Below are 9,520 nucleotides of genomic sequence, written 5' to 3'. Positions count from 1 at the left end.
AGTAAATGCTCAATAAATGTTTGCTGAAAATCAGTAAAACTCCTTCCTAGATAAACTCTCATCCACACTTCAAAACCCAGTTCACAAACCCAGGAATTTGAGGCTGCAGTATCTCCTGTGACCATACTCTCCAAGCACTTGTTCTTGTCGCACTGTTGATGAATGAAACACCCTATGTTTTGTTTTTGAGACAGGGTCTCATTTTGTCACCCAGGCTGGAGCACAGTGACGAGATCTCAGTTTACCGCAACCTCTGTCTCTTAGGCTCAAGCGATCCTCCTGCCTCAGCCATGTAGCTGGAACTACAGGTGTGCACACCACCATCCAGCTAATGTTTGTATTTTTTGTAGAAACGGGGTTTTGCCATGTTGCTCAGGCTGGTCTCAAACTCCTGAGCTCAAGCAATCCACCTGCCTTGGCCTCCCAAAATGCTGGGATTACAGGTGTTAGTGACAACACCCGGCCTTGAAATACCCTATTGTTAATGCATTCATGGAGCTCCACTGTACCTCCCGTCCCCTCTGTAGGTTGTGTTAGTGTCACTCAACACTGTAGCTCAAGGATCCCGTCCTTGTCAAGTAAAGTCACTTCAACTTAGGTAGGGAGCCCAGCAGAAAGCTAGCAGCATGGCTTGTACATGTGGCTCCCCAATCTCAAGTCCTGATGAGACTATGTTATGTGAAAATGGAAAATATTCTTGGTCTTTCTGGGCCTCAGTTTCCTTATCTGTAAAATGACAGTAATAGAATCCAGGGTCGCTAGTTTGTTGGGCAAGCACTGTGAAAACGTATCTACTTGTGACCTGCTGCACCTTAAGTTCTTGTTTCCAAAAGTACCAGGAAGAAGCTCAGCCCCAGGAAAACACAAAAACCAGTTGGATCCAGAGATGCCTGAGTTGGAGCTGAACTTTGGAGAACTCTCTTCATTACTACACTAAAAATCCCCTCCCTGGCCTGTGCGGTGACTCATGCCTGTAATCCTAGCACTTTAGGAGGCTAAGATGGGCGGATCACTTGAGCCTAGGAGTTTGAGACCAGCCTGGGTAACATAGCAAGACTCCGTATCAACAAAAAATTTAAAAAATTGACTGGGCATGGTAGTGCACACCTCCATAGTCCCAGCTACTCTGGAGGCTGAGGCAGGAGAATCGCTTGAGCCGGGAGGTGGAGGTTGCAGTGAGCCGAGATTGCACTACTGCACTCCAGCCTGGGAGACAAAGTGAGACCCTATCTCAAAAACAAACAAAAAAAAGGTTCAGTCATCTCTGATGGTGTCATCAAGGTGTTCAACGACATGAAGGTGTGTTAAGTCTTTGACGCCAGAGAAGGTGAAGAGGCACAGAAGACGGTGCTCTTCTGCCTGAGTGAGGACAAGAACATCATCCTGGGGGAAGGCAATGAGATCCTGGTGGGTGACGTGGGCCAGACCATCCATGACCCCTACACCGCCTTTGTCAAGATGCTGCCAGATAAGAACTGCCGCTATGCCCTCTACGACACAATCTACGAGACCAAGGAGAGCAAGAAGGAGGACCTGGTGTTTATCTTCTGGGCCACTGAATGGGCACCCCTTACGAGCAAAATGATCTATGCCAGCTCCAAAAATGCCATCAAGAAGAAGCTGACAGGGATCAAGCAAGAATTACAAGCAAACTGCTACGAGGAGGTCAAGGACTGCTGCACCCTGGCAGAGAAGGTGGGGGGCAGTGCCTTCATCCCCCTGGAGGGCAAGCCTTTGTGAGCCCTTTCTGGCTCCCTCCCTGGAGCATCTGGCAGCCCCACCTCTGCCCTCAGGGGTTGCAGGCTGCCCCCTTCCTACCAGACCGGAGGGGCTGGAGGGACCGCAGTAGGGGGAGGGCAATCCCTTCAGCCCAGTTGCCAAACAGACCTCCCACCGTGGATTTTCCTTCTCCCTCCATCCCTGACGGTTCTGGCCTTCCCAAACTGCTTTGGATCTTCTGATTCCTCTTGGGTTGAAGCAGATCAAGTTCCCCCCAGGCACCCCAGTTGTGAGGGAGACTGTATTTTTTTTAACAACACTCCCACTCCCCACCTGTTCCTTCCCCTTCCCATGCTGCCAACTATTTTTTTTTTTTTTTTTTTTGAGTTAGAGTCTCACTCTGTTGCCCAGGCTGGAGTGCAGTGACGTGATCACAGCTCACTGCAACCTCCACCTCCTGGGTTCAAGCAATTTTCCTGCTTCAGCCTCCCCAGTAGCTGGGACTACAGGTGTGCACTGTCATGCCCGGCTAATTTTTTGTATTTAAGTAGAGATGGGGTTTCACCGTGTTGCCCAGACTGGTCTTGAACTCCTGAGTTCAGGCAATCTGCCCACCTCAGCCTCCCAAAGCGCTAGGATTACAGGGATGAGCCACTGCGCCCGGCCCCATGCTGCCAACTTCTAACCACAATAGTGACTCTGTGCTTGTCTAGTTCTGTGTTTAAATGGAATGTTGTGAAGATGACCCCTCCCTGTGCCGGCAGGTTCCTCTTCCTTTTCCCCTGGTCACGCCACTCATGGAAGCAGGACCAGTAAGAAACCTACGATTAAAAAAAAAAAAACAACAAAAAACCCGGGTGCAGTGGCTCATGCCTGTAATCCTAGCACTTTGGGAGGCCGAGGTGGGCAGATCACCCGAGGTCAGGAGTTCGAGACCAGCCTGACGAACATGGAGAAACTCTACTAAAAATACAAAAACTCTACAAAAAATACAAAATTAGCTGGGCGTGGTGGCACATGCCTGTAAGCCCAGCTACTGGGGAAGCTGAGGCAGGAGAATCGCTTGAAGCCAGGAGGCGGAGGTTGCAGTGAGCTGAGATAGCACCACTGCACTGCAGCCTGGGCGACAGAGCGAGACTCTGTCTCAAAAAAAAAAAAAAAAAAAAAAGATAATAATAGAAAGCTCATTCATGGGGGAAAAAGAAATCCCCTCCTAGGGAGAAGCTTATTCACCATTTTATACATATGCGGCCTATGTGGAAGCATGGCCAGTGACTGTGCCTGTACTCCTTGACTCCACCTCTGCCCAATAAATGCCCTGCATTCACTTTTGTTCAGGGAGGCACTGCTTTGGGAACTATCCCCAGTGTCCTCCTTACTTGTTAGAATTAATAAAATCCCCTTTTTAAATCTTCCTTCGGAGTAGTCATTGGACCGTCACCCACCAAGTGATCAAACCCACCCATTGTGTGGGTTAACTGTAACAGTAGTTAACCATAGAGAGTTGTGATAAGAAGCCAAAGAATAAAGCTCCTTTAAAATAAAGAATATTTATTTTAGAATACAGCTTGGCACATAGTAAACATGCACATGGTTTAAATGACTTCATGTTGAGAAGTTAACAGCTTTGGCATGAATATGTATGGTATAGAAAGACAAAAAGAGAATGACAGAAAATAACCAAATAGAGTGAATGCTGGGGAAATCGAATAATCTCTCTAATGACACAGATAAGAGCACCTCCAGATGAGCTTACCATTGTTCACGCTGGCTTCACTGGGTTCCACAGAGACAGCCTACAGGCCAGAGATTCTCTAGTACCGAGCCCTAGATGGGACACCTGCCCACATGCAGGGAGTGAAACCCACTCCTCAATGGCCCTCCCACATATACCACAGAAGACACTTAAAATATTATCTCTAGCTCATTACACAAAACCATCAAACAAGCCAACCATTTCTTATTTAGAATACGGTTATATGGCTGGATGCAGTGGCTCACGCCTGTAATCCCAGCACTTTGGGAGGCCGAGGTGGGTGGATCACCTGAGGTCAGGAGTTCGAGACCAGCCTGGCCAACATGGTGAAACCCCGTCTCTACTAAAAATACAAAAATTAGCCTGGTGTGGTGGCACGCACCTGTAGTACCAGCCACTCAGGGGGTGGAGGCAGAAGAATCACTTGAACCCGGGAGGCGGAGGTTGCAGTGAGCCAAGATCATGCCACTGTGCTCCAGCCTAGGCAATAGAGCAAGACCCTGTCTCAAAAAAAAAAAAAAAAAATGATAATTATATAACTTTCAAGAGCAGCCCACATTTTTCTTAGAAGGACACAAGAGCACGGAGCACAAAAAGTAAACTAGGAAGAGCCACCACTCTGCTGCCACCGGTTGGAGCTGATCACCCCAGGCATCCCTGCTTCTCAGACTCCTCCACCGTATACACAGGAGAAAACCAATCCCTTCTGCCAGCATCTGACACGTCTGTCAGAGCACACATCCTTCCCGACATGGGCTAGAGAGGATTGCAGGGTCTGTCCTCAAGGCTGCTCCCATCCCTGGGGGCTGCTGACTCCAGGCAGCCAAACGTCTCCTGGGAGGCGTAGGTCATGTACACGAAGCCATCCTCGTCCTTGTAGTCTCTGTAGATCTCGGCCATGGTTGCGCTCATGCTGACCAGGCTCTTGTTGTTCACCAGCAAATAAAAGGCTTCCGTGGCTCTCAGGACCATGCGGCTCCTGGGATGGGCAGGAGGGTGGTGAGGGTGTGGCCTGCGAGACAGCCCAGGGATCTGCAGCCTCATGACACTCAAGAAGACTGAATTGCTCCCTTCTTCTTCCCTGAGATTTAGGAACTACAAGGCTTCCCAGTTGGGTCAAAAGGGTGAGGCCATTCCATGGATGAAATATGACAACACAAACAGGATGAGGAAACATGACAACACAAAAATGTTAAGCAAATAACTTCTATTTGCTATGAAATTAAAGCTATTGGGCTGGGTGCAGTGGCTCACACCTCTAATCCCAGCACTTTGGGAAGCCGAGGCAGGCAGCTCACGAGGTCAAGAGATCGAGGCCATCCTGGCCAACGTGGTGAAACCTGGTCTGTACTAAAAATACAAAAATTAGCTGGGTGTGGTGGCGTGAACCTGTAGTCCCAGCTACTCAGGAGGCTGAGATGGGAGGATCGCCTGAGCCCAGAAGGCCAAGGCTGCAGTGAACTAGGATCACACCACTGCACTCCAGCCTAGGCGACAGAGCTAAATAAAGCAAAATAAGAAGACACTCATTCATCGTGGGTTCTCAAAAAAACAGGCTGCAACAGCGATGCAGCTTCCAAGCACTTTTCAACCCTGTTGAAAACTTACTCATCGGGTATACTTACTCTACTCCCAAATCATTTTTTACTGAATCCATGCGTCAAGTGATGTCCTTTATGCTTTAAGAATAGCTGCCTGTTCTTTGCTGTACCTCTGGCTTAACCAAGGGAGGAGTGTGTTTGGGGGATGCTTTTCTCTCTCAGTGTTCTGAGCAGGGAACGTTTCCTTTGGGGAGAAGTCCCCACCCCTAGGCACACATACACTTGGAAAAGGTGCTGGTCTCTGCAACGGAAGCGCAGACTCGGTTTCACACAAGATCTGAAAGAAAGGATCTCCCGGACTAGCTTGAGAGCCAAGACTAACTACTTTAGGAAATTCTTAGAAATGTTGGCAGGTCTTTTTTGTTGTTGTCGTTGTCTGAGGGATTCTCCTTACCTGTTTAAAATAGAGTAATTCTTTTTTTTTTTTTTTTTTTTTGAGACAGAGTTTCACTCTTGTTGCCCAGGCTGGAGTGCAGTGGAGCAATCTCAGCTCACTGTAACCTCCGCCTCCCAGGCTCAAGCGATTCTCCCGCCTCAGCCTCCCAAGTACCTAGGATTACAGGCACCCGCCACCACGCCTAGCTAATTTTTGTATTTTTGGTAGAGACAGGGTTTCACCACGTTGGCCAGGCTGGTCTCAAACTCCTAACCTCTGCGATCCACCTGCCTCAGCCTCCCAAAGTGCTGGGATTACAGGCATGAGCCACTGCGCCCGGGTTTAAAATAGAGTAATTCTAAGAGCATCTTTTCAGGGTACTAGTGAATCTAAAAGATGACTTCAAAAAAATCTCTTTCCTCTCTTCCCCTGACGTGCCCCCATCCCCAAAATAAAACTGCCAAACGAAGCAAGCCGAACAGCCCCGGCGCACCCAGCGCACCTTCCTCCGGGGCATGCTCTGCGCCACCTACCGGATGATGCTGAGGAACTGGGTCATGGTCAGCTCCTGCGGGACCAGGAACTTGGTTTTGTCCAGCAGGGGCAGGAACGTCTCCCTGGGGTAGCGCTCCACTACCACCTGTCAAGAGTGTCAATCCTTAAGAATGTGACTCAGCGTGAGTCTTAGGAACTTGGAACAGAGAGAGGGAAGCTGTGGGCTGCTCTTGGTTTTTTCAGAGAACAGGATCGGAACCCCACCCCCACGCCCCCCAGCGGAAGTCCAGTGGTGTCTTACCGGGATTTTGTTGGGGAACTTTGCCCGGATTCCAGCAACTTCCTCTTGTCTGATTGCTGTGAATATTTCAAGCACAAGAGAAGAAGCAAAGATCAAGAGAAGAAGCAAAGATCAAGAGAAGAAGCAAAGATCAAGAGAAGGCCAGATCCGCTCCTCTCTTTAGATAACCCAGAAAGCTACCCCAAGAAATTTACCCAAGCTTTTCCTCTGCTTGAAAGGTCTGACGCTTGGGATTTTCTGTGGAGGCGGCATTGCACTCAACAGCTGTGTCTGTTTTAAAAAAGAAAAAAAACTGTCCCGCAACCAGGAACCTAACTCATTCCTCCAGCTGCTTCCAAACTGCCTGCAGGAGCCTGAAGGAGGCCCTTATGTAGGGCTGCGTGACATCAGGCCTCTCCTCTCCCTCCCCTCTCCCCACTCCCCCTCCCTGGGCAGCGGGAGGTCAGTTCTGATGGAAATGGAATCGCCACCTGCTTGCTGGTCAGAGAAAGCCACTTTGTTCATGACCAATTCAAGATGTTTCTTTGCAAAAGAAATTAGGGTTTGTAATAAAATCATTGGCTGGGCAGCGGACTGTGGAGAGGTAAAACTGCCTTGTGCTGGGATGTTTTTGTCCTTCAGTAGCAAGGGGGGGTCCAAGCTGGATCCACCTCAGCCTGAAGTGTGCTGTGTAGTTCTCACAATGATCCATGCCCTTTATCACAGAAGGAAACCTATACTAAGAAAGGTGAAGTGATTTGCTCGAGGGCACACGGCTAGTAAGAGAAGCGGTATGGATTAAAACCTAGAGCTGTACACTGGGTGTGGTGGCCCACGCCTGTAATCCCAGCACTTGGGAGGCTGAGGCGGGTGGATCACCTGGCCAACATGCTGAAACCCCATCTCTACTAAAAATACAAAAATTAGCCGGACGTGGTGGCGGGCACCTGTAATCCCACCTACTCAGGAGGCTGAGGCAAGAGAATCGCTTGAACCCAGGAGGCGGAGGTTGTAGTGAGCTCAGGTCACACCATTGCACTCCAGCCTCGGCAACAAAAGCGAAACTTCATCTCAAAAAAAAACAAAAAACAAACAAAAAACGCAGAGTTGTTACAAGGAAGTCCAAGTACTACACTCCAGTATATTCTGTCACTTAGTTTTCTCTGGGATAAAAGAAGGAAGGAAGGACAATTGTCCCCAAGATCTCGCTTTTAGAGTTAAGAAACTGGGCCTCTGGTCATACATAGGGGAAACCAAACTCCATTTCTCCTATATTCTCACAACACAGATCACTTTTGACACTGGATGTGTGTGTGTGTGTGGGTGGGTGGGGGTTCCCCATACACCGAGCAATCAGTTCTACAGTGGACACCAGCTAGGTGTCCTCCAATCCAACTCTGACACTGTCTACCTGGAGACAGCATCAGATCGGGCTGAGGGCTCTGTCCCACAAGACTGTCCCCCACTTTCAATGCCGATTGCAAGCCCCAAGTTGTGTTTGTTGTTTTTTTGCTTGTTTGAAACAGAGTCTTGCTCTGTTGCCCAGGCTGGAATGTAGTGGCACGATCTCAGCTCGCTGCAATCTCTGCCTCCTGAGTTCAAGTGATTTCTCCCGAGTAGCTGGGATTACAGGCACATGACACCACGCCTGGCTAATTTGTGTGTTTTTAGTAGAGAGGGGGTTTCGCCATGTTGGCTAGGCTGGTCTGAAACTCCTGACCTTGTGATCCTCCTGCCTTGGCCTCCCAAAGAGCTGGGATCACATGCGTGAGCCACTGTGCCCAGCCCCTAGCTTGTTTCCCTGTGCTTCTGATCTATGGGACGTAAGTCAGGCTTCCCACAGCCCCCGCCTTGGGTTTCATTAATTGGCTAGAATGACTCACAGAACTCAGGGAAACACATTTACCAGCTTATTACAGAGGATATCACAAAGGGTACAGATGAGGAGATGTATAGCGAGGTATGGGGGAAGGGCATACCACCCTCCAGGAACCTCCACGTGTTCAGCTAGCAGAACCTAGGCCTTTTGGGTTTTTACGGAGGCTTCATTATGTAAGCAAGATTGATTAAACCATTGGCCACTGGTAATCAATTTAACTTTCAACCCCTCTACCCTCCCCAGAGGCTGGAGGTGGGGCTAAAAATCCCAACCCTCTAATCTCACCTTTGTCTTTCTGGCGACCAGCCCCCATCCAGAAGCTACCCAGGGACTGCCAGCTGTCAGTCAACTGATGAACTAAAAAAAGACACTTATTGCCGGGCACGGTGGCTCACACCTGTAATCCCAGCACTTTGGGAGACCGAGGTGGGCAGATCACTTGAGGTCAGGAGTTTGAGACCAGCTTGGCCAACATCATGAAACCCTGTCTCTACTAAAATACAAAAAAATTAGCTGGGCGTGGTGGTGGGTGCCTGTAATCCCAGCTACTAGGGAGACTGAGGTAGGAGAATGGCTTGAACCTGGGAGGTGGAGCTTGCAGTAAGCCGAGATTGTGCCACTGCACTCCAGCCTGGGCAACGGAGCGAGACTCCACCTCAGAAAAAAATAAAAATAAAAAATAAAAATAAAAAAAGACACTTACCACTTTGGAAATTCCAAGGATTCCACCGGGTGCAGTGGCTCACACCTGTAATCCCAGCACTTTAGGAGGTGGAGGTGGGCAGATCACCTGAGGTCAGGAGTTCAAGATCCACTTGGCCATCATGGTGAAACCCCCGTCTTCACTAAAAATACAGTAATTTGCCAGGCATGGTGGTGGGTGCCTGTAATCCCAGCTACTCAGAATCCTGAGGTAGGAGAATCACTTGAACCCAGGAGGCGGAGGTTGAAGTGAGCCGAAATTGCACCACTGCACTCCAGCCTGGGCAACAGAGTGAGACTTCGTCTCAAAAACAAAAAACAGAAACAAACAAAAAAGAAAATTCCAAGAATTTTTAGAACTTGTATGCCAGGAAATTGAATGAAAACTAAACATGTATTTCTCAATATCACAGGGCCTGAGAAATTAATCCCTTGCCTGGGCTCAAAGGGGCTAGGAAGGGCAAGACACAGCTCTTCCAGTTCCCACGGCCAGGAGTTGCTTCCCGGTACTTACGCCCATCCAGGTAGCCCCTCAGACTCTGCACGGCCAGAAGGCTTGCGTTTCCTTTATTGTTAGCAGTGTATGCCATGATTTTCTGTAGTCATTCAGCAGTGAAGAGTCTTAAAATGAACAAAATGTGACAAAAGAGGAGATAGTACATTTGCTGGTGAATTGAAGGGCCTGACTCTTGGGGCTTTAGGTCAATGATAA

At 49.0% G+C, this 9,520-nt stretch overlaps 1 protein-coding gene and 1 pseudogene across 2 annotated transcripts; one reads left to right on the top strand and one right to left on the bottom strand.

The window, feature by feature from the left end:
* The first annotated feature begins 626 nt into the window (after positions 1-626).
* On the top strand, positions 627-1,740 carry LOC101134410 (cofilin-1-like; annotated as a pseudogene).
* A 1,513-nt stretch (positions 1,741-3,253) lies between these two features.
* MAP1LC3C (microtubule associated protein 1 light chain 3 gamma) lies at positions 3,254-9,032 on the bottom strand. Of its 2 annotated transcripts, XM_055380505.2 has the most exons (5): positions 8,810-9,032; positions 6,443-6,518; positions 6,249-6,304; positions 5,986-6,092; positions 3,254-4,454 (listed from the first exon to the last, which is right to left on the bottom strand). In XM_055380505.2, the coding sequence occupies exons 2-5, from the start codon at positions 6,498-6,500 to the stop codon at positions 4,232-4,234; spliced, it is 444 nt and encodes a 147-aa protein (XP_055236480.1). In that variant the 5' UTR covers positions 6,501-6,518; positions 8,810-9,032; the 3' UTR covers positions 3,254-4,231. The 2 variants fall into 2 exon arrangements, with proteins under 2 accessions (XP_055236480.1, XP_004028722.1); XM_004028673.5 differs by lacking the exon at positions 8,810-9,032 and having other exon boundaries at positions 6,443-6,589.
* Positions 9,033-9,520: the final 488 nt, after the last annotated feature.

The sequence above is a fragment of the Gorilla gorilla genome, chromosome 1 (genome assembly GCF_029281585.2).
Source record: "Gorilla gorilla gorilla isolate KB3781 chromosome 1, NHGRI_mGorGor1-v2.1_pri, whole genome shotgun sequence".
Taxonomy (NCBI): Eukaryota; Metazoa; Chordata; class Mammalia; order Primates; family Hominidae; genus Gorilla; species Gorilla gorilla.
Note: the sequence above shows the minus strand (reverse complement) of the source record. Positions and strands in the feature narration are given on the sequence as shown.